General features: G+C 48.3%; 2 protein-coding genes across 2 annotated transcripts in view; one reads left to right on the top strand and one right to left on the bottom strand.

Moving 5' to 3' along the window:
- Positions 1-23: 23 nt before the first annotated feature.
- On the bottom strand, positions 24-12,171 carry NELFE (negative elongation factor complex member E). The gene is made up of 11 exons (XM_035107143.3): positions 12,098-12,171; positions 10,238-10,334; positions 9,517-9,589; positions 9,266-9,411; positions 8,851-8,925; positions 7,261-7,295; positions 6,468-6,706; positions 4,873-5,017; positions 2,428-2,482; positions 1,162-1,264; positions 24-366 (listed from the first exon to the last, which is right to left on the bottom strand). The coding sequence occupies exons 2-11, from the start codon at positions 10,310-10,312 to the stop codon at positions 293-295; spliced, it is 1,020 nt and encodes a 339-aa protein (XP_034963034.2). The 5' UTR covers positions 10,313-10,334; positions 12,098-12,171; the 3' UTR covers positions 24-292.
- A 227-nt stretch (positions 12,172-12,398) lies between these two features.
- Positions 12,399-23,992, top strand: part of SKIC2 (SKI2 subunit of superkiller complex) — a 36,627-nt gene continuing 25,033 nt past the window's right edge. The window contains exons 1-11 of the mRNA XM_035107139.3: positions 12,399-12,791; positions 14,818-14,939; positions 16,082-16,191; positions 16,387-16,504; positions 17,949-18,063; positions 18,766-18,840; positions 19,493-19,546; positions 20,459-20,676; positions 21,203-21,352; positions 21,474-21,619; positions 23,766-23,912. Coding sequence (XP_034963030.3) covers positions 12,773-12,791; positions 14,818-14,939; positions 16,082-16,191; positions 16,387-16,504; positions 17,949-18,063; positions 18,766-18,840; positions 19,493-19,546; positions 20,459-20,676; positions 21,203-21,352; positions 21,474-21,619; positions 23,766-23,912 — 1,274 coding nt within the window. The 5' untranslated portion in view covers positions 12,399-12,772. The remainder of the gene's footprint in view (positions 12,792-14,817; positions 14,940-16,081; positions 16,192-16,386; positions 16,505-17,948; positions 18,064-18,765; positions 18,841-19,492; positions 19,547-20,458; positions 20,677-21,202; positions 21,353-21,473; positions 21,620-23,765; positions 23,913-23,992) is intronic.

Below are 23,992 nucleotides of genomic sequence, written 5' to 3'. Positions count from 1 at the left end.
TTAGATCAAACAAAGAGATGAAATTGAAGACATCAAAACATGTTTTATTTTTCCAAAAAATAGACACCAATGTAGCACAGGAGCTCTTCCCTCATACCAAACCACCGATAGGTCTATCCTACATAAATCTGCCTAATAATCTCCCCCCCCCCACGGGCTCAGGTGCATTTTGAGGTGCAGACTTGGAGAGAAGCGATACAGTGCTATTTCGAATATTTGCACACCTTAACAAAAACGAAGCAAACATTTAAGAAACGCCCCACCGCTTGAAATGGGGATTGTCCCACAGGCCTCAGAAGATGTCTTCGTTGTAGATGACCTGGGATCGCTTGTCCCGGTGAGAGCCCTTGTCGCTATTCCTCACAGCTGGAAAAAAAAAAGAGAGACCGGGGGGGTGGGGGGGACGGACATCTAGGATCACAGCAAGGCAAAGGTGACTAGTTTCTCTCACGCTACCCAGCTGAACCTCTGAAGAAGATAAAAGCAGCAGATTCTGGGGCAACTGGTGCTGGAATCCCAGGCCCTGCTCAGGGGCCATGTAGACCCACAAACCCTTTTCAGTGAGCGGGATATTTTGTGGACTGAAACTGGGCTATATTATTGGCAGAATGAAAGTTGCTGATTGCTGTTACTAGCACACACTTTCTTTGGGAATCCGACCCCCCTTTCCTCTCTGATTCCTGTCATTGAAACACAGGAATCAGAGAAGAGAAGGTTAATGGGTGATATGATAGCCATGTTCAAATATATAAAAGGATGTCATATAGAAGAGAGTGAAAGATTGTTTTCTGCTGCTCCAGAGAAGCGGAAACGGAGCAATGGATTCAAAGAAGATTCCACCTAAACATTAGGAAGAACTTCCTGACAGTAAGAGCTGTTCGACAGTGGAATTTGCTGCCAAGGAGTGTGGTGGAGTCTCCTTCTTTGGAGGTCTTTAAGCGGAGGCTTGACAGCCATCTGTCAGGAATGCTTTGATGGTGTTTCCTGCTTGGCAGGGGGTTGGACTGGATGGCCCTTGTGGTCTCTTCCAACTCTATGATTCTAGGAGCTTGGGAGATCCCCGAGTTCCATATCCCCACCACCGACACTCAAGCCACTTCCCATCGCCTTGGAACTTTGTTCCTGCCTCCCCATTCCAGACCCCTCTCCTCCGGCACTTACCCAAAGACCCCCACACCGATTTGCCGATGGCTGCGTCCAACATGGGCTGTTTGCGGGCAATGCTGACTTTCAGCTGCACATCCTCCACTACCTTTCCGTTGAGCTAATAAGGAGACAATGGGGGGGGGGGAAATGCCATAATCCATTTCTACGGAAATTGCTCCACAGCCCTGAAGCACCTTAAAGATCAATAGAACCAAGAAGCCTGCCTCATCCTTGCCTCCTGCCCCTCCTCCCCCCTGCCTCTGAGTCTTGCCCACTCTCTGTCACAACCTCTTCCTGCTCACTAAACCCTGTTGCCTCTTCTGCTCCCGACACCTCCTCCTCCCAGTCTTCTCTCTCTCCTCCCTCTGACCATGTGTCGTCGACCCACCACCGATCCCCGGGCTCTGAGCCTACGCTGCCACCCATCAGTCTTCTGCATCCAGCCACAAAAACCCATGGACTTAATTCTAATGACTAATGTTGGGTATCATCCCATTCCTGCTATTTCTTAGGCCAGTGATGACCTTTTGAGCTTGGTGTGTCAAAATTCGCCAAAAAACCAAGCATAACTCGGGTGGTGTGTCACTTCGAGAAAAAAACCATAATTCCGCGGTATTTATAGTTTAAATAACAAAAATGTATAATTGTAATATATAACTGTATTTAATAAACCAAAAACTAATTATTTAACCAAACCAAACCAAACCAAACCAAACCACCCTTATTTATCACAAAGTGCCCAGAGTTGTTGAGCTTTCTGGAGGGAGCTGCTGAAGAAAGTTTTGGAGGTTTTTTGGGGTGTGTGTGTGCAAAAGTTGTTTTGCTTTGGGGGGATGCCCCAAAGCTGCTGCGCTTTTTGGGGGGGAAAGAGAACAGAAATAATACCTTCGCTGGAACTAACACGCAGCACTGACATAGTCTGCCAAAGCGCCAAAAAAACCCAGCACAGAATGGGTTAAAAAACGAACGCTGTTACACCCAATCATCGTCTGCCAAAGCGCCAGGAAAAAACAGCACAGAAAGGGTTAAAAAACCAAACTCTGGCTACCAGCAACAACAACAAATAAGGATCTGGGTTTTAACAGCGGAGACAAACTATAGTGTGAGGAGGAGCGGGAGAACAAATGGGGGGGAGCAACGACAACAGCGCGAATGGGCCGATGGGGCGCATGCCAGCAGTGAGAGCTCTGCGTGTCACGCCTGACACGCGTGTCATAGGTTCGCCATCACTGTCTTAGACTCATTTCAGGCAACCTGGAGGGGGAAAGAAATGGCAGTCACCTCAGCAATGGCTTGGTCCGCAGACTCCATCTTCTCATAGGTGACAAAAGCACAGCTGAGGGTGGAAAGAGAAAGGGGTTAATGACTGCTCTCTGGGGAAAGGAATTGTCTTCTTGGCTGTCTTACCTTGCCAGCAGTGTTAGAAACTCAGATATGTAAGTTAGGCGCCAAATGGCTCCTTTAACCAAGGTTATGGTCACCGAAACGGAATGTCTAGTTGCCATTTCTTTGGCAGGACAGCTCTAAAGTCTTATTTTTCAAATGACTGACGTGACTGATTCTCAATTAAACCTATGGTTCAGATGACAATCTTGATCTAGGCTGAGCTTTGACAACTTAAAGAAGAAGAGTTGCTTTATCCAGGGACAGTCCACATATATATCTGCCTATTCCTACCTATTTTTCTTAATGGTGACAGAAGTAGTTTTGGGGGGACAGGGGGTGGGCAGATGTGGAGGACTCCCTGGTCCTAAATGGGGTAACTGTGCCCCTGAAGGACCAGGTGCGCAGCCTGGGAGTCATTTTGGACTCTGAGCTGTCCATGGAGGCACAGGTTAATTCTGTGTCCAGGGCGGCTGTCTACCAGCTCCATCTGGTACGCAGGCTGAGACCCTACCTGCCTGCGCACTGTCTCGTCAGAGTGGTGCATGCTCTGGTTATCTCCCACTTGGGCTGCTGCAATGCACTCTACATGGGGCTACCTTTGAAGGTGACCCAGAAACTACAACTAATCCAGAATGTGGCAGCTAGACTGGTGACTGGGAGCGGCCGCCGAGACCATATAACACCGGTCCTGAAAGATCTTCATTGGCTCCCAGTATGTTTCCGAGCACAATTCAAAGTGTTGGTGCTGACCTTTAAAGCCCTAAACAGCCTCGGCCCTGTATACCTGAAGGAGCGTCTCCACCCCCATTGTTCAGCCACTGAAGTCCAGCTCTGAGGGCCTTCTGGCAGTTCCTTCACTGGGAGAAGTGAGGTTACAGGAAACCAGGCAGAGGACCTTCTTGGTAGTGGCACCCACACTGTAGAACACCCTCCCATCAGATCTCAAAGAAATAAACAACTATCTGATGTTTAGAAGACATCTGAAGGCAGCCCTGTATAGGGAAGTTCTTTAATGTTTTATTGTGTTTTAATATTCTGTTGGGAGCTGCCCAGAGTGGCTGGGGCAACCTGGCTAGATGGGCGGGGTATAAATAATAATAAATTATTATAATTATTATTATGGACCATTCATAACGTAAGAATATTCACAACTGTGAGCAGGGCAGTGAGGTGTGGGGCAAGTGAAGACAAGCAAGAACAGTTAAGTATAACGTTGATCGTTAGTAAAAGCTATATGATAAATTAAAAAAGATGCTGAAATATACATTTGAAAAAAGCCCTGAAATTTTTCTCCTGAGTATGATCTCAATTAATATACCAAAAGATAGAATTAATATTTTACTTTATGTGTGCGCATCGGCCAGGATCCTAATTGCATCAAAATGGAAAGGAGAAATTTTACCAAAGGTCCAGGAGTGGGAGGGGAAAATGATAGAGTATTGGAGGATGGCGAAACTAACGGCAATAATCAGAAATGTACCAAGGCAAAAAATAATGGAGGAATGGAAATACGTACAAGACTATTTGGAAAAAGAAATTATAGAAAACAATCTAGTGATGTGCTTAGAATGAAAATACAAGAGGAGAGGATTAACTGAAAGACACTGGGAAGGTACATAGGTATGTGAAGCAAGAGGTATACAGGGAAAGTGAATATATAAAGGGAAGCGTGTTGTAAATAATAGGAAGTGATTTTTGTTTCATTTTCTTTTTTTGTATGTTGCTTTTTATTTTTTGTTCTTTTTTGAAATTCTGTATTATATGAAGAGAGTGATTGAAATATTCTCCCCCCCCTTTTTTGAATCCATTTCTTGTATCTCTTGTTTAAGGCTTTGTGTGTGTGGTTTTTTTTGTGTATGTTATGTTCCTTTTTTGATTTCTGTAATTTTTAAAAAATGTGAATAAAGATTATTATTATTTTTTAAAAAAGTATAAGGTTGGTCGCTGCTCCTACTCAGGCTGCACAGAAAAGGCATTTTGGCTAATGAATTTCATTCTGATTGTACAGATAAAATATAACTGATACAGGATGTGGCATCAGTGCGGAAAAAAAAACAGTCCAGATCCAGTGTTCTCCAGGAATGCAAGTCCAGATGGTGAAGATGTCAGGTGCCATTCTACCTGGTGATGCCAGGGACTGAACCTGCAACCTTCTGCATGCAAAGCACTGCTCTTCCCCAAAATATTATTATTATTATTTACCCTGCTGGGTTGTTCCAGTCCCCCGGGTGGCTTTCCTGTTGGGTATCCATGTGGGAGTGAGGTTTGCATGTTTCCCCCCTTGGATCTGGCCCAGGCTTTGCCTCTTGGGCCAACCTTGCCTTCCTTCCCACCACTCACTTGCGGGGATTGTCCATGGAGAGATCGAGGATGTTCCCGAAGGCCGAGAAAGCGGTGCGCAGCATGCCCTGCTTCATGTCCGCCCCATAGACATACACCGTGTTCCCTTTGCGCGGAGCACGTCGGTCCGGGAAAGAATCTGAACCTGGGTGAGGAAAGGAAAATTGACCGCTCAGAAAACATTCCTGTCGCCCCAAGGCCCTCTTAAACCTAGCCGGGTGCCAAAACCCTTTGAAACCTTGCCACCTGGGGGCTCTATGTATCCTAGTTCACAACTGGCTCACATTGATGGTCAAAACCTGATGCCAGACACGCCGTGAGATCTTAACGTCCAAGGCCACACCCACACCCTACATTTAAAGTGCTGTGAGAGCACTTTGAACAGCAACGGCTTCCCCCAAAGAATTCTGGGAGTTGTAGTTCCTTAAGGGTCGTTAGGGGGCTTCTACTCCCCCTCGCACCAGAGCCACAATTCCCAGCCTGGTTTTGTGGGAGACTGCCTTTCCTCCCAAAGGTTTAACCAACATTCCCTCTTGCCAGGGAACTCTTGGGAACTGTAGTTTCTTAAGGGTGGAACAGTGGCCTCCCGACAACTTTCAGCACCCTTAAGAAACTGCACCCCCTCCCCAGAATTCTTGTGGGGAGGGGGAAAGCAATGGCTGTTTTAAAATGGCATGCTTTAAATGTAAGGTTTGACTGTGAACCATTTCTGCTCACTGGCTGGGCTCTGCCATCCTCACCGAGAAGCTGGGATTTAAGATGTTTCAAAGCAGAAGCTGGATGATCACCTATCCAGGTAGCAGCGGGTCTCCCCCATCACCTGCAGGACTGGGCTATGAACCCTTTTTACAGTCCCTTTTGTGATTGCTTGACTTCAGTTCTATTCCAGAAGCATGCATGTTGCCCACTCTAGATAGATTTGAATTAAATTTATTATTCCAAAAATGAAACCTTCATCTGGTTGCAAATATTAAGATTATACAAGCAAGAATGACTCTTTCTGTAAAAAATGTTATAAATCAAGCCTTACTGACTAGTGATTTAAATCGTGATTTAAATCAAATCGATTTAAATCATGATTTAAATCACTAGTCAGTAAGGCTCAATTTAAAACATTTTTTTTTTACAGACAGACTACTTCTTGCTTGTATAATCTTAATATTTACAACCAAATGAAGGTTTCATTTTTGGAATAATAAATTTCCAGAGTAGTTTTTACCAGTTATATCAAAAATCACTGATTTGGTTATACTATTAGAAATACATACAGATCATTATAAAATTATTATTGTGAGGTTTAATAAGTTAACTGTTTATATTTGGACACCTTTTCTGCTCTACTTTAATACTTATTTCCTGATGAATAGCCTTTGGGCTATAATGTAACTTAAATAGAAAATTTAAGTTAACTTTAATTTAACTTAACTTTAATTTTAACTTAAATTTAACTTTAAATAGAAAATTTAACCCCCAAAAGCATTTTTTTTAAAAAAATCTGATTTAAAAAAAATCCATTTAAAAATTTTAGAATCTGATTTTATTTATTTTTTAAAAATCATTTATTTTTATCCATTCTGCCCCCAAGGAGTTCTTACGGCGGAAGCTGCCCTCTCTGTCTCGGTCCCTGTCTCGGTCCCTGTCCCTGTCCCTGTCTCGGTCCCGATCCCGATCCCGGTCTCTGTCACGCTCTCTGCTCCGGTCCCGGCTGCGATCGCGCTCATAGTCCCACTCGAAATTGCGGAGGTTCTCCCCCCGGTCTGGCTCTTTGTCTGGATCCCTGGCCACTTCTGGATCCTTCTCTGGATCCCGCAGGCGATCGCTGGAGCTCACAAAGCTGCGAAAGAGCATGGAAACGGGAGAGGCGTCATTTACACCCATTTTTATTTCACTCTGAAGGCAGCATCTAGCAAACGTGCGCCGTCAAATCACAATTTCAATAATACAATGCGTATTGTAAACCACAGGTTACGAATACCAAACATTTCAAAATGGAGATAATCATTTAAAAAAAAACACATTTCGAAACCACCGACAGTGCCCAAAATTTCCTGCTGTTAATAAATAATTCGAAAATGCACTTTGAACCAGCACAACAAGCAACCTAAAAGCTGAGAAACCAGCAGGGTAATCAGTGAAATAATCCTTATTATGTGTCATTTGAAACTAATAGATTTTCAAAGTCATTTTGAAGGTCGAAGCTGATAAAGCTACTTATCCCTTGAGAAGCGATCAACAGATCAGAGCAGGACTGGGGAGCCTCATAATTATTAAAACTGCCACAACCCAAACACTGTTTGCTGGAGTTCTCTGGGATTTGGCCTGATCCTGCAGGGCAAAACAATTATCAAAAGGTCAAATCATCTAGATTTTATTATGAACAGAACCAACCTTTCATAGAGAGATTTCCTCTGGGGACGCCGTGACTGAAACAAAACATTAAAAAAAAGACAGACGTCAGTCATCATATTAAAATTAGCAGCTAGTAGACCTGGGCTGAAACAAGAAACTTCTGGTATCTAAAAACAAAGACCCCTGCTCTCTCTTTCGCCACCCCAAAGACCTTTTGGGATCTAGTTCCCCCTTGTTTCATCTGTTCCGCGATATCACGTGGCAGCTATAGGTATGGAGAGCTCAAAACGGTGTCCTTGCTTCTTGAGCGTCGATCCCTTTGGCTACATCCTGGGAACATGAGAACAGCCCTGCTGGATCAGACCAAATACAGCCATACCTCGGGTTACAGGCGCTTCAGGTTGCGCGTTTTCGGGTTGTGCACCGTGCTGAACCTAGGAGTACCGGAACGGGTTACTTCCGGGTTTCGGCACTCGTGCATGCGCAGAAGTGCCAAATCGTGCTTTGCGCATGTGCAGAAGCGATGAATCGCGACCCACACGTGCGCAGACGCGGCGCTGCGCTGCGGGTTGCGAATGTGCCTCCCGCACGGATCATGTGCGCAAACCGAGCATCCACTGTACTCCATCTAGCCCAGGGGTCAGCAAACTTTTTCAGCAGGGGGCCGGTCCACTGTCCCTCAGACCTTGGGGGGGGGGGCGGACTATATTTTGAAAAAAAATATGAACAAATTCCTATGCCCCACAAATAACCCAGAGATGCATTTTAAATAAAAGGACACATTCTACTCATGTAAAAACATACTGATTCCCGGACCGTCTGTGAGCTGGATTTAGAAGGCGATTGGGCCGCATCCGGCCCCCGGGCCTTAGTTTGGAGACCCTGATCTAGCCCAATAATCTGCTCTCCCAGTTGGCCAACCAATTGCCTAAGGCAGCTGTTCCCCAATTACCTAAGTATTGTGCACCCCTTGTTTTTCAAAAGCCAAGCCATGGACCTCCTACTTTTGAAAATTTTGATCTCTCTGTAGTCGTTATTGTTCTGCGGACCACCATTTGGGAACCACTGGCCTAAGGGAAACCTACAAACAGGATCTGAGCAGGAGAGCACCTTACTCTTCCAGCAACTGGCCATCATACTGCCTCTGATCGTGTGGAAAGTAGAACCTGGAGGCAAGGAGGTTGATTTGAGCTCTCCTGGATACTTGTGGATCTTCCACTTGCAGCTCTGAGCATACTTGGACAACGTGGCCCTCCCACTATGAACGGCGGCCGGCATCCATCACAGAACCTTGTTGGCCCACATCAGCACCAGCAGTTCCCACGGACCCGTCCTTGCATGTTGGGGAAAAGCCTACAGCTCAGTGGGCGAGCATCATGCAGACAGTCCCACGCCCAATCCTCCTTGCCTGAAACCCTGGAGAGCTGCTGCCAACCAGCGCGGACAGTACTGTCTGAGTCAGTAAAAGGCAGCTGAACATGGGAGTTCCATAAAGGATGCATAAACAATTTCTGTTGCAGTGGGGCGCCCCCGTTAACCAGCGAAGGCGGAGGAGCAAGCAGGATTGCCTAGCTCAATGCCAACCCACCCCATTTCCCTCCCTTAGCCGGGAACTCAAATGCCAGGTACCTCTTGAGAATCGTCGTCTGCAGAGATGCTGCGCTGAAAAGGTTGGAAAGTCGTGACTGGTCCTTTCTCGGGATCCTAAAGACACACAAGATGTTAAGGCCCAGCTGAAGACAACCCTGCTCCCCTTTCCCACAGTCTCTGTTAGGGCTGGGGGAATATATCGATATATCGTCCAAAACTGGTTTGAAGTCCGTATTGTGTTATCGGCTCATAATTTTTGACTTGGCAAAACACAAACCATGATGTGTGTGTGTGTGTGTGATGCAGGAAAAACCGTTAAGCCGGCCAAGGCCTCTGTCTTATTTCAGACACCGTGATACGTTGGCATATTGCAATGTTTGGCTGGTGATATATTGCAACGTTGACAACCAGAATATCCCCCAGCCCTAGTCTCCACCCCCTTAGCTCCCCTTACTTTCAGCTTCCCTTCCAGCGTGCGAGAGCGCTTGAACCCCGAGTTCTTGTTCTCGGCTTTGATAGCGCTGATGGCCCCCGTTTTCACGAGCATCTTGGCTTGCTCCGTCGCTGTGGCTGTGTCCACTACCGGCTGGTCAGAGATGGCTGCAAAGTGGGCAGAATAAATGCAAGAGTGTGTCCCAAGTGTTGGTGGGCGTAGGTGCACCCTACTCCACTCCCACCACCTCCCTTGGTGGAAATCCAACTTACAGCGTTTAATTCCTCCCTGGCTGGCTTGGCTGGTTGAACTCTGCTGCTTCTTCAAGGCCATGAGGGCCTTTTTCTGGGGAGGAACAACAACGGCAACCATATTTAACGTGGCATCTCCAACCCTATTTCCCTCCCTTCCCTTCTCTTAGACCCTGTCTTCTTCTGTCGTCATCTACCAACAGGTGACCCTGTGGTTCTCAAGAAGTTGCTGCGCTACAACTCCCCATCATCCCAGAGACATCTGGTTGTCCACTGTGAGAACAGGGTGCTGGACTAGATGGGCCCCCGTGACACACGAGAGGGAACGAGCTTGTTTTCTCCTGCTCTGCAGGGTAGGGCTTGAACCAATGGCTTCAAGCTACAAGAAAGGAGATTCTGACTACGCATCTGGCAGCAAGTGAAACGATCTCCCTTGGGAGCTTGTGGGCTCTCCTTCCTTTGGTTTTTAAGCAGAGGTTGGATGCCCATCTGTCATGCATGCGTTTCTTTAGATTCCTGCATTGCAGCGGGTTGGACTAGATGACCCTTGGGGATCCTTCCAACTCTATGATTGTATTATTATATGATCCACCAAGCGTCTTTCTATTCTTGTGTCTGATTGTTGGCCACGCTGGCTGGGACTGGGTGGACCAATGGCCTTGAACAGCCAACAACAACTTGATTTGGCCTGGCCTGCCTAGGGTGGAATCTACCCCTCGACATCGACAAAAAGGAGTCTGACCTTTTTCTTGAGTTTGGCAAACTTCTTCTGCAGAGCCTCCTCTTCGTCCGTCAGTCCTGGGGGAAGGACAATCATGGCTGATATGCAAAGTCACCGCCTGGAAAGGGAAGACAACAAAATAGGCCATCAGCATAGCTGCCAAGTTATCCCTTTTTTTAAGGGAAATTCCCTTATGCTGAATAGGCTTCCTCGTGAGAAAAGGGAAAACTTGGCAGCTATGCATCAGCGGCAGGTTTTGGGTTGGTCAACCAACCTGGGTCCATAGCGCAAGATGGCTTCTTTCGGTTGCGGAGAAAAGGGAATTGCAAATAGGGTCTCCATATAAGCAAGAACAAATAACGCCTCCCAAGAAGGTTCTGCTGGATTAGGTTGATAGCCCATCTAGCCCAGAATTCTAGCAAGCCCATATAAAAACAGGATGTTGGGACTGGATGGGCTGCCGGCTGATCCAGCAGCCTCCCATTATTTAAAAAATCTGTAAAACTGATAGCAACCTAGAGAATAGGGCAGCTATATATATATATATTCAAGTGTCAAAAGTAGGTGTGTCTTCAGCATTCAGCAAAAACTACTTAACGAAGGTGCCAGTTTCACCTCTGGCGGGGAGGGAATCCCACACTTTATTCCAGGTGCCATATTACATTTTCATTTTTTAAAAAGGAAGACAAATTTAAGTGGGGTCATGCCAACTACAAGCACATTTGCAGCTTCGCTTTGGACAAATATCCCACTTTTGGCAGTGTCATGGCTATGGGAGGTGGCTAGCCAGGTTTTGCTTGCCCCAGGGTGAAGCTTCCAGAGGGGCGCCATGAGGCTCCCAGCCTGTGTGTGTGTGTGTGTGTGTGTGTGTGTGTGTGTATGCATATGCACGGTGTGTGTGTGTGTGCCAAACTAAGTCTTTGACCCAGGTGCCCCTGCCTTTGGTTTCCTTTCTAGCAGGCTCTAGCTCGAGTGGCAGTAGGCATTGGAACAAAATAAAAAAATTCCTTGCAGTAGCACCTTAGAGACCTACTAAGTTTGTCATTGGTATGAGCTTTCATGTGCATGCACACTTCTTCAGATACACACGAAAGCTCATAGCAATGACAAACTTAGTTGGTCTCCAAGGTGCTACTGGAAGGAATTTTTTTTTACCAACACGGCTTACAGAAGGTCGAAGGTTTGAATCCCCGTGACGGGGTGAGCTCCTGTCGCTCGGTCCTAGCTCCTGCCAACCTAGCAGTTCGAAAGCACATCAAAGTGCAAGTAGATAAATAGGTGTAATAGATATAATAGGAAGGTAAATGGTGTTTCCGTGTGCTGCTCTGGTTCACCAGAAGCGGCTTTGTCATGCTGGCCACATGACCTGGAAGCTGTATGCCGGCTCCCTCAGCTAATAATGCAAGATGAGCGCCGCAACCCCAGTCGGTCACGACTGGACGTAATGGTCAGGGGTCCCTTTACCTTTACCAACACGGCTACCTACCTGTAAGTAGGCATTGGGTAAGCCTTAGTCTTGTAACTGAGGGGATGTTGTAGCCTCTGCCTGCCCCTCCATTCGAAAGGATATCCCAATAAAGGGACTAAGGAGGAGTTGCAACAGGAACCCCTGGGGGGGTTACCCCTATTTCTCGACAGCCATAGCACTCTCACCCACCCACCCCCAGGTTAGGTTGACCCTAGAAGGCACTCCCAGCAGAAGGGCTGGAGTTGAAAATGGTATACACTATAACGCCTAAGCATCTGTAACCAATAAAGTTGTGGCCTATTCGAACCATTCTTCACTTAACACTCGTTTTCCTGCCTGCTTATTTACTGGGGATACTTTGGAATGCAACGAGCTTTGCACCAATCATATCCCTCCTTCGGCCTCCCACTCACCAGCTGCTGCACCACCTCCGCGTCCTCTTCCTGTCGCGCGAGCCTTCTCTCCCGGTACGCTCAAGACGCGCCTCTGGGACTATCCACGCAGCAGGAAGAAGTCTCTACGTATATTTGCATAAGCTACCCAGCAACGCGAAGCCCATTGGCTGACTGGAAAGGCGGGCCGCGATGAAAGGAGAGTACGCGCCCGTGTTTAAGGAGAATTTACATATCGGCCGCTCATTGGCTGAATTGCGTAGCGGGGCGGAACCACGTTCGAAACGCGAAGGGGCTCGTTCGAGCATGCGTATGACGCAGCGGCGAGACGTTTGCAATTTACAGGCCGAGCTGCGATTGGACAACAGCGGGCACCGCCTGCGTTGAAAATGGAACCAAGTGGACCCCGAAACTCTCGACTGCTCTTCCAACCGCCGCTTCCGCTTTCTTCCAACCGGGCGCTCCGCCTCTCACTGGAATTCGACCAATCCCGTGTCGGCTTCGTCGCTCGCTTCCGCTTTACAGTGGCGAGGGGCGGCCGCTGCTTCCGCCCGGACGAGTAGCGACGGCTCCTCCCTGCCTTTGGAGCCACTTTCTGCGGTGTGGGTGAAGCTTCCGCCCTCACCAGGTTGGGCTTGAACGAGCACTTCCGGGTTAGGAGTTGGCCACGCCCCTGGGCGAGCTGTGGAAGTGGCGATGGAGATGGAGAGAATAGGTGAGAGAACTTTAGGAGCGCCTCCCCTTTGGAACTCCCTGCCTCTTGAGATCAAGCAGGCGCCTTCGACGGGATCTTTTCGGAGGCTGCTGAAAACAGTCCTGTTTAGATGAAGCCTTGCCCAGATGCTTAAAAAGCTGGAGCAATTTTAGCCCTTTTTTAGTATTTCAGCGTTCTTATGTTTTAAAGGAGGGTTGTGAATTTCCCCTCAATATTACTGTAAATCATTTGTAAACCTGAAGAGGGTTGTTGTTTTTTAACAGTCAAGTAGTGTGTAATTTTTATGAAATAAATTGTTGGCATCTGTCTGTCTCTAGAGACAATGGAGTGTGCCTCCGGGGGTGCATTCAAACCAGGCATAGGCAAACTCGGCCCTCCAGATGTTTGGGACTACAACTCCCATCATCCCTGACCACTGATCCTGTTAGCTAGGGATGGTGGGAGTTGTAGTCCTAAAACATCTGGAGGGCCGAGTTTGCCTATGCCTGATTCAAACCTCTGGAGAATCACAACACCCGCTGTGGCTGCAGAGACCGGGAACTCATAACTGATGCCTCCAATATTTTTGCTGCAATTGCAGTACTAAAGTGACCTCCCCGGGGTGCCAGCCTGGGCAGTGTGTATGGAGGTCCTGGGCTGCCCAGACGACAAGACTCCCTCCTCCCCGCCCCCCAGCCTCGCTGATGTGGTCTAAATGAAAGCAGAGCAGAAAAATAAGTAATAAAATTTGCTTTGTGCTGTACACAGATTAAAAACAAAGACTGTTCTTTCCATGCAGGCTTACAACATAAAAAAGACACAGCACAGAAGGAAAAAGGCAGGGGAAACAGCAAGCTCAGGCACCAGGTCTTGAAAGCTACATAGCCAACTGAAAATGGGAAAAAGTTGAGGGAAAGTAAAAATTGGTTTTATTTGCTCATGCCTATATAAGGCCGTTATTAATTTATTCAATTTTTTTTAGAGAGAAAAAAGAATCTTTTAAGTAATGTGAATAAAGTAATAATGATCAATAATACACAGATAAAACCAAAGTTATGAAAATCTAGTTATCTAGTACAGTACAGACAATCCTCGTTTTGTGCCAGGGTTCCGTTCTGGACCCCTGCGTGCATTGGCAGAACAAGCATAAGCCCACTTTGCCAGTTCTGCCCCCATTCTGCCCCTTTTCATGACACCTTTCACCCTGAGAGGCGCACTCCATTGTCTCTCAAGACAGATGGATGCCAACAACGAAAGATCACCAGTGAGGTTTATAATCCGTCGTAAAACAGTAAGCCAGATAATAAAACAGATAATAATAAGATACTGTTATATGGTTTTGTTGAAATATTGTACATCTTAACGGGTTGCTATTGCTGTGAGATGCTTCTCAGCTTGTTTGGAAAAGTGGCACACATATTTTTCATCAAATAAAACCAAAGGAATCTAACCTTTACATCAGTAAACTTTGCCTTTCCTGGAGGTAATTTAAGCAAAGGATGGATAGCAATAATTCAGGGTGGTGTTGTTGTTTAGTCGTTTAGTCGTGTCCGACTCTTCGTGACCCCATGGACCAGAGCACGTCAGGCACTCCTGTCTTCCACTGCCTCCTGCAGTTTGGGCAAACTCATGTTTCAAGAACACTGTCCAACCATCTCATCCTCTGTCGTCCCCTTCTCCTTGTGCCCGCCATCTTTCTCAACATCAGGGTCTTTTCCAGGGAGTCTTCTCTTCTCATGAGGTGGCCAAAGTATTGGAGCCTCAGCTTCAGGATCTCCTTCGAGTGAGCACTCCAGGGTGCTGTAGTTGCATTCTTTTTGGGGTGTGTGGGGGTGTGTGTGAAAATATATTTTATTGATATTTCATAATAATATGAAGTAACGATCCTCCAAACCAGCATGCTGTAAGTTGCATTTGGCACCGATGACCTCTGAGGTCCCTTTCAGCCTTTCAATTTTTTGAAAGTTACACTGGGGGTCAGCGGGAGTAGCGACTGAAAATGGGATGATGAATTTCAAAATGTCCTTATCTCCTTGTTCCCCTCTAGTCTTGCCCCCCAGGGGGCCTCTGGAGTTACCCCTCTCCATTCTGGAGGTTGGATGTGCCGGCCGTTTTGAGCTCATCACCCAAGAGGAAGGGCCTCATGGAGATCGATTCCCACTAACCACGGTAAGGAGTGCCCCTTTCCAACCCTGGAACAAGAGAGGAATTTTCTTAATGGTAATAAGCAGCCACCAGCTGCATGCATTGAAATTCTGGAAAACCATTAAAAAAAATTTTTTTTTAAGCAGCCACCGGCTCCTGCAGGTGAGGCAGCCGATGTGCTGAAGCGAAGTAGGCCCAGGTCTGGTCAGTAACTGACTGGCCTCCTGAGAACCACATGCTATGACAGAATAATAGTGGGATCCAAATGCAAGAAGTTGAATTCATAGAATTGTCGAATTATAGAGCTGGATAGGACCCGAGGGTCATCTAGTCCAACCCCCTGAAATGCAGGAATCTCAACTAGATCATACATGACAGGTGGCCATGCAACCTCTGCTTGACAGCCATCAACAAGTTTACCACTCCTATCAGCCCATCACCCATTCCCACCCACCCCCACCACCCTCTGTATATACATAAGGGTTTGCCTCTTCTGTTTCAAGTGTATCTGAAGAAGTGTGCATGCACACGAAAGCTCATACCAAAATAAAAACTTAGTTGGTCTTTAAGGTGCTACTGAAGGAATTTTTTTATTTTGCAACCTCTGCTTTGTTGTTGTTTAGTCATTTAGTCGTGTCCGACTCTTCATGACCCCATGGACCAGAGCACACGCCAGTAAAATCTCTCAAAGAAGGAGAGTCCACTACCTCCCAAGGGAGACTGTTCCACTGTCAAAAAGCTCTTGCTGTCAGAAAGTTCTTCCTGACGTTGAGTTGGAATCTCCCATCTAGTAACTTGAATTCTAGCATTTCGGTTTCTTGCATTGTCTCCGCACTTCACTTCTTTGTTTGCTCAGTGGAGGCTGGTCAATTAGGGCAGCCAACCAATCAAGTGAAACGTCAAGCAATTTTTAAAAAAGTTTAATCTCCTCCCCCCCATATATGCTTGCCTCTTTTTCTCTCCCTCCCGCCCATCTTTTCAATGACATTTTGTGACTTAAAACGTCTGACCAGTCTTTGAGAGCATAATCGTGGTGTCTGCAAGGATACGACCTGTTTTACACCAGGATGTGACCTATTTGGGGGCTGCAAGTTACTTTGGCTGCATAAACACTGGTATCTAGGAATGACACTTGCACCCTTTTTTTTTATCATCCCACCTTACAGCTGCCTCACGGGTTGCCCCCTCACGCTGAGGATCTGGCCTCTGAACTGGAGCAGCACTTCCTCAGCAGCCCAGACTGGCTTCCCATCCACCACTTCGAAAGGTCTCACAGGTGAGGTTCTCGGCGGCCGCAGAGCCATCTCTCCCTTGTGTAAAACTGAGGTCTCTCCTTCCAGAAATGAGCAAAAGAGGACACAGTTATTCGTGTGCTCTCTGGTTGGGGCAGCAGCTTTGGTGGTGTGGGATCTGCAAATGTTTTTGGTGTTTTTCCAAAAAAAGCAAAATCCCGTCTACTTTCTCGAGGAAGGTTCTGGCCCCGTGAGAAAGACATCCAGTCGCTCTTTGAGGTGGACGTCACCCCCATGCATTCCACGCTTCAGGCGGAGCGCAACCCCACCACAGGAGAGCTGCTGGGCTTCAGAGAGGTGAGGAACGGTGGCGTCTTCCCCCCCAGAATGTCATTTTTTCGTGGCAAGTTGTCAGGCAAGGGTGGGGAGTCTTAGGCCAACGGACTCAAGGTGGCCTTCCAGCACTCTCTGCCTGGCCCTCAGAACTTTCCCCAGGCCACACACCCTAACCAGCCCTGCTTTGCACCCCCCTGAGGGTTTTCGCCTGGCTGGAATTTATTCTTAAACTCTTGTCTGTGAGAAGGCTAGAGAAGGGCATGTGAGCCGTGTGTGAACAGTAGCCTGCTGCAGGAAGAGCAAATGCACACTCATTGCTCCGCCCTCTTTTTTACCTGGCCCCACCCACTGCATTGCCCTGAAGTTCCTTGGGCAGAAAGGGGTTTCCCGCCTTGTTTGGGCGGGCGGGCGCGTCCATATGCTTCAGCCAACCAGGGCTAACATATTTGGTGGAAGGCGGGTGCGGGGCAGGTGTAGTTTTGGGAAAGCAGTCTCATGGGCCAAATCAGGGACCTGTGCCAAGCCACATGTTCCCTCCACCCTTGTGCTAAATCTCTGGACACCTCCATGGTAGCAGCCAGGCTCTGGTACATGTCCCATTCTGCTGCCCCCCCCCCCCGTTGCTCCAAGGAAGGATTGCAAGCTTAAACGACCACTTGAGCATTTTGCTCCTCTTGCAGCTAGATAAACCACTGACCCTCTTGGGCTTGCCGATCAGAAGATCGGTGGTTTGTATCCCCATGACAGGGTGAGTGCCCATTGCTCTGTCCCAGCTCCTGCCAACCTAGCAGTTCGAAAGCATGCCAGTGCAAGTAGATAAATAGGTACCATTCCGGCGGGAAGGCAAACGGCGTTTCCATGCGCTCTGGTTTCCATCAGGGTGTTCCGTTGTGCCAGAAGCAGTTTAGTCATGCTGGCCACATCACCCCGAAAGCTGTCTGCGGACAAACGCTGGCTCCCTCGGCCTGGAAGCAAGATGAGCGCCGCAACCCCATAGTCGCCTTTGACTGGACTTAACCATCCAGGGGTCCTTTACGTTTTACCTTTACCCCCCCCCCCCCCGTTACCGGGTATATGTGCGGCATCGGGAAATAAATCGATAGATTCAAACCAGAAAATGGCGAGAGAGAGCTGGCGAGTCCTTGTGGAGGAAACCCCAACGAGACCAGAGGTGTAGCAGGGCTTTGTTTCGGCAGCTCAGCCTCCGCGCCTAACAGGTGACAAAAGCAGGAGAAAGCTGGCATTTTAGGGGCTTTTTAGAGGGTGCTTCCCACCTAATGCCATTTTTGCTTATGTGCACGGGGGCCCAGGATGTACCATAACCCCCTGCGTAAGTGGGAGGGGGCACCTGTATACTTGTTGTCTTGAATTGAGAATACAGTCTATAGGAATTTAAGAACTGCTCGGAAAGGGGGAAGTGGCCAGGCACCGTTTGGTCTTGACACCGCTCCCTCTTCCGTTTCAGGCACTTGTGGACAACATGGGCTTATCGGCCAAAAATTCTCTTTCCTTCCAACGAGCACCTGGCCCCCCAGTCGAGGCTCTCCGAGGCAGCGCTACCAATTACCCCTTCTGGCCAGGTATGGGTCTCCTGTTTGTGCTACAGGGAATTGGCGCTACAGTCTTACGCCAGGGCTTGGAATAATGTTGGGACTCCAGCTCCCATCAGCCCCAGCCAGCATGGCCAGTGGGTCAGAGATGATGGGAGGAGAGTCCCCCCCCCCTCCGCATCATGATTTTTGCCAGCACTTGCTCTTGTGATTCCACGCAGGAGTCAGGAGAGAGCTGTGCCAGCAGACTTGACAAGGGACTGCAGGAATCGAGAGACGCATTGGCTGGTTTCACGGTTTTCCCCACATTGTGACTTTTGCATAGCACACACACACAATCATGATTTGCAGTACAGTGGTACCTCGACTTACGAAGGCGATCTGTTCCGTGGCGCTTTTCGGATGTCGAATCCTTCGTAAGTCGAAGCGTCCATTTTGCGCATGCGCAGACCCCGCGTGCGACGAAAACACTTCTGGGGTTGCGGACTTCATAAGTCGAAACCTTCGGAAGTCGAGGCATTCGGAAGTCGAGGTACCACTGTATATTGCTGCTTGAAAAATTATGTAACCACTATCACAATATGGACTTCAAACCAGTTTTTGGCGATATATCAATATATCGCCTAGCCCTACTGCAGAATTCTGAGTCTTCTGACTGTAGAATAATTGCCATGCATGCAACTTTGCTCTTAATTGTCCACAGTGCATTGTTTTAACTCAGTCTCTCTCTAGGTGGGATGGACGAACCCAGCCTTGAACAGATCAAGACTCAAGAAGACCAGGAAGAGGACATTGATTTTGAGAACGGTACTTGGCTCTGTTCTAGGCAATAGCCACGATGGTGCACCTTCTCTTAAGATCCCAGCCGGTTCTGGGTTGTGTTAATGCCATGTGTCCTCTGCAGCAGCCTTGGTGAGGCTTGAAGACGTTACCCTATTTATATAGGGTGGGAAGATAGGGAGAGAACATGGTGGGCTATGGGGTTGCCTCTTCTTGAAATCACAACCTTTGATAGCAAAAACCATCACCCTGGTAAGGCTAGAGTGGTGAAATAACAGGCACAGACTGCAAATTATGATGTGTTGAAGTCATTTTTTAAGCCCACTCTTCAGATGGAAAGGCCAGCAGCACAGTTGACACACGATCAATAAAAATAAGGACAACCCCTGCAGATTCTGGGGCCTCTCTCCTCTCTCAGGGCTCATTGGTGATACGTGGCCTGGGCCTCTGAGCAGGTGCAGGGAGCTGCCCTACCGTATCATCACTTTGGGACATTGTGGGAAACTGGCATCTGCAGCAAGGTATCCCACTGGGATGAGGAGGTTAAGCCCATCAGAGGATCCTCTGACTGGGGCCTCCTCATACCTCAACCTGCCCCCTGCTTTGAAGGCCACGGACCCTTCTCTTCCCTACTGTCTTCAAGCCCATGTCCCTTCCTGCTTTTTCTTTCTTCCCTCAGATTTGCTGACGGTCCCACCAGGCTGGAAGAAGGGGGTGGAGTTCGCCAGGCAAGGTAACCTCATTTCTGGTAGAGAGATGATTAGGACTGGTGGGGAGGCTGGATTGGGGGCTGGGAGACAGTGTGGTGTAGTGGTTAGAAGAAGGGCAGCTAGCATGGCGCTCTCTGGATGTTGTTGGACTCCCAGTTCCCATCAGCCCCATCTGGTATGGCCCAATGGTCAGAGATGATGATAACAACTGTCATCTAGCAGCTTCTGTAAGGCTAGCCTGGGGCAAGACCACCTCTCTCCATATGAACCTACCCTGACCCTGAGAACATCATCTGAGGCCCTTCTTTGTGTGCCTTCTCCACATGAGGTCTGGAGGTTGGCAACATGAGAAAAGGCCTTTTCTGTGGTGGCTCCCCGTTTGTGGAATGCTCTCCCCAGGGTGGCTCGCCTGGTGCCTTCATTATACACCTTTAGGCGCCAGGCGAAAACATTCCTTTTCAACCAGGTCTCTGGTTAAACATCCTGTATATACTTTTATACATGTTTGGGGAACTGGGTTATTGTTTTGTTTTGTTTTTATTACGTGTTTCATATTTTTAAACTGTGTCTTTATGCTGTGAACCACTCTGAGATCTTTGGATAAAGGGCAATATACAAATAAACATAAGAAATAAGAGCATTGAACCTTGGAGATCTGGGTTCAAATCCCCCATTTGCCATGGAGCTTGGCCCAGTCGCTGTCTCTGCCCTAACATGAGCTGAAAGACCATAGCAAGCCTTGTAGAGAGGTTTGCCCTCGCACGAAACACACATTTCCATGGCACATTTCCCACTGAGCTACGTAATTGCAAACTCTTCCTTGGATCACTGAGCCCAAAAGCTGCTCTCCCCACCCCTGAGCTCATGACACCAACACCTCCCACCCTCGGAGGGGATCTATCTTGCTTGTGTGTCTCACCCCCCCCCCACCTCAGAACTCAAGGCCTCCCCAGGGTTGCTGAACTTGACCCACCTACTGGGGGCCCTGGACACCTTTGAGCTGGGAGCCTCCAGTGACGAAGAAGAGAAGGAGAAGGCCGAGGAAGGGAGGAAGAGGACGAAGAAGGGGAAAGGGGCGAAGGGAGAGGAGGCGCCCCCGGCAGAACCGGTGCCGCTGCAGAGAGCAAACAGCCTGGAAGAACTGGTGCTTAAGGTAGGGCCACCTGCGTGCAGAGAGGGACGGAAGGATATTGGGGCGATGTTGGCAGGTGCCCAAGCGGGTGGCAGGTGGGTTTCTCTGTCTACAGAGGTGAGGGAAGACTGGCAGAAGAAGAAGAAGAGGAGTTTGGATTTGATATCCCGCTTTATCACTACCCTAAGGAGTCTCAAAGCAGCTAACATTCTCCTTTCCCTTCCTCCCCCACAACAAACACTCTGCGAGGTGGGTGGGGCTGGGAGATTTCAAAGAAGTCTGACTAGCCCACGGTCACCCAGCAGCAGGCTTCTGGCCTGGGAAAGAACTGTGAACGGCGCTGCCACCCAGGAGCTAAAGCTGCTCTAGCCAAATTCAGACAAAAGGAAGGACAAGGCTACCAGATACAGTGGCTCCGAATAGAACCAGCATTAGTACACAACCCTCCCTTTTTATTGGGCAGAAGCTCTGTTGGTGGGCGGAGGATTCCCTCTTCCCATCCTTGGCTTCCTTTACGCTGCCTGTCTCCTCTTTGCCTTCCTCTCAGGAGGTGACGCCCACCCCAAAATCAGCCCCACAGGCCGCCCCGGCCCCTGCTGCGGCTTCCGAGCCCCCCAAAGAGCAGTGGGCCATCCCAGTGGACGTCAGCTCTCCCGTGGACGACTTCTACAAGCGAATTCCTGATCCAGCTTTCAAGGTACGATGCCAGCTCAGAGGGCCAAGCGGGGAGAGGAGGGGTAGGGGCCAAGGACTGATGACTCTAAACTCCTGCCCCCTGTGTGACTTCCTCTCTCTCTCTCCCTACTCTGCCGTCTCAGTGGCCTTTTGAGCCAGACGTTTTCCAGAAGCAGGCGATTCTCCACTTGGAGAAGCACGACTCTGTGTTTGTCGCTGCCCACACCTCTGCCGGGAAGACTGTGGTGGCAGAATACGCCATTGCTCTGTCCCAGAAGCACATGACACGGTGAGAGTGCCTGTTATGAATAATAATAATAAATAAACATTTGTATCCCACTTTTCCTCCAAGAAGCTCGAGGAGCAGAAGTATGTAGTTCGCACAACAACCCTGTGAGGTAGGTCAGGCGGAGAGGTAGTGACTGGCCTGTGGTTGCTCAGCGAGCTCCATGGCAGAGTGGGGATTTGAACCCTGGTCCCCTGGGTCACAGTCTGACACTAACCAGTATGCCACACTAGCTATTATAGTGTTTAGCTGCCCTCCATGCCCAAATGAACACTGTTAATTTAAAATATTGAACCTGCTAGGGTTGAGCCTGTGGGGCCCTGGTCAGATAAGAACTAGGACAGGCATCCCCAAACTGCGGCCCTCCAGATGTTTTGGCCTCCAACTCCCATGATCCCTAGCTAACAGGACCAGTGGTCAGGCATGATGGGAATTGTAGTCCAAAACATCTGGAGGGCCGAAGTTTGGGGATGCCTGAACTAGGACGACGAAATATCCCTTTTTATTGACTCGCGTAGGGAGGGAAAGTAGTAAAACAAGACTCCTGTCCCAGGCAATTCCCTACGATTGCCTAGTAGGTGACATTAATCCTGGATGGAGGCAGTGTGAAGAAGATGCTTCTCCCTTCTGTCTAGGCCAGAGAGTCAACATACAACAGTCCTGATAGCCTGTCCGTTATTCTGAAGCATGTCTATCACATTCTTATCGCATAGGTCTTTACCAACCTGGTGCCTTTACGATAGCCACTCAGGGTGGCTGGGGCAACCCAGTCGGATGGGCATCATCCTCATCATAATTGTTGTTGTTGTTTTGGACAGCAACTCCCACATCGCAAGTAGAGAGGAGAGTGCCATCATGCTCAGGTCATTCTTTCAGGCTTTCTCACCTGGGTGGCTGCTGTGTGAACAGGATGCTGGACCAGATGGGCCTTTGGCCTCACCCAACAGGGGCTCTTCATATGGATCTTGTCAGCCCTGACTCTGGGGAAGATGGAAGTTGTAGTAGTACTAGAAGTCCGGAGGCTGGCGAAAGCTGTGTGGTATCTGTATTGTATCAGTTACTTGACCTGCAATGCCTTAGATCAGGGGTAGCCAACTCCCAAGAGACTGTGATCTACTCACAGAGTTAAAAACTGGCAGTGATCTACCCCCCCCCCTTTTGTAGTTCAGGTCAAAGTTGTTGAACTTTTTTTAGGAAGGAGGAAAACCGATTTTTGGGGGGGGATTCAGGTCAAAGTTGTTGAGTTTTTTCAGGGAGGAGGTAAAATGTTGAGTTTTTTTTAGGGGAGCCACAGTAGTTCAGCTTCTTTGGGGGGAGCCAATGATCTACCAGTGATCTACTGCAGATATCCAATGATCTACCGGTAGATCACGATCTACCTGTTGGACATGCCTGCCTTAGATCAGTGGTTCCCAGTTGGTGGTCCATTGACCCCTGATGGTCCGTGTAACCCACCCAGGGGTCCATGGCACCATTCACATAACAAAAACTACCCTAGAGACATCAACATTGTCCATAGCTTGGCTTTTGAAAAACAGGGGGTCTGTAGTGCTTAGTTAATTGGGAACCGCTTCTTTAAATGATTTGGAACTGGGTTGTTTTTGAGAACCACCTTCTCTCATACCTGCAAAGTGGCCGATGAGGATGATAGGTTATTAATTGCCTTTTTAAACCACTGCCCAATCTGATTTGCACTTAATATAATTAAAAGCAGTTAAGAATGCAAAAATAATAAACACATTTACAACAGGGCTTCAACCCTAACAAGTGGGCGTTCATGCTAAAGACCTATTTATCCAGCTGGCAGAACAAAAACATCTTCAATCGTTCCAGAAAGTGCAGATAGCGGTCTCCTGTCCCATCTAGAGAGGGACGCGATTCCACAGAACAGGGGCACTACTCTAAAAGCCCCTGCTCCAAGTTACTGTGGAGCAAGCACCCGAAATCTTTGGAATCTGCAAGAGGAACTCTGCTGCAGACCTCAGCAATTTGCTGGGTATATCAAGGATAACACAGTCTCTCAAGTAACCTGGTCCTGAGCTGTATAGGAACCTGTATAGGGATCTAAATTGGTTCAATTGGGTATGCCGGTGTCTCCTCCTTTTGAACTTCTAAAGCTCTTCATTTTTTCCCCTGGCTCCTTCTGCAGCACCATCTACACTTCCCCAATCAAAGCTCTTTCCAACCAGAAGTTTCGGGATTTCAAGAACACCTTTGGGGACGTGGGGTTGTTGACGGGGGACGTTCAGCTCCATCCGGATGCCTCGTGCCTCATCATGACGACGGAGATCCTTCGGTGAGGATTTGAGATATAAATAGGGAGGGGTTTGCAAATGTGCCCCAAAATGCTGGCCATCCTTGGTTCAAAAAGAGCTC

This window comes from Zootoca vivipara, chromosome 2, assembly GCF_965207765.1.
Source record: "Zootoca vivipara chromosome 2, rZooViv2.hap1.1, whole genome shotgun sequence".
NCBI lineage: Eukaryota > Metazoa > Chordata > Lepidosauria > Squamata > Lacertidae > Zootoca > Zootoca vivipara.
Note: the sequence above shows the minus strand (reverse complement) of the source record. Positions and strands in the feature narration are given on the sequence as shown.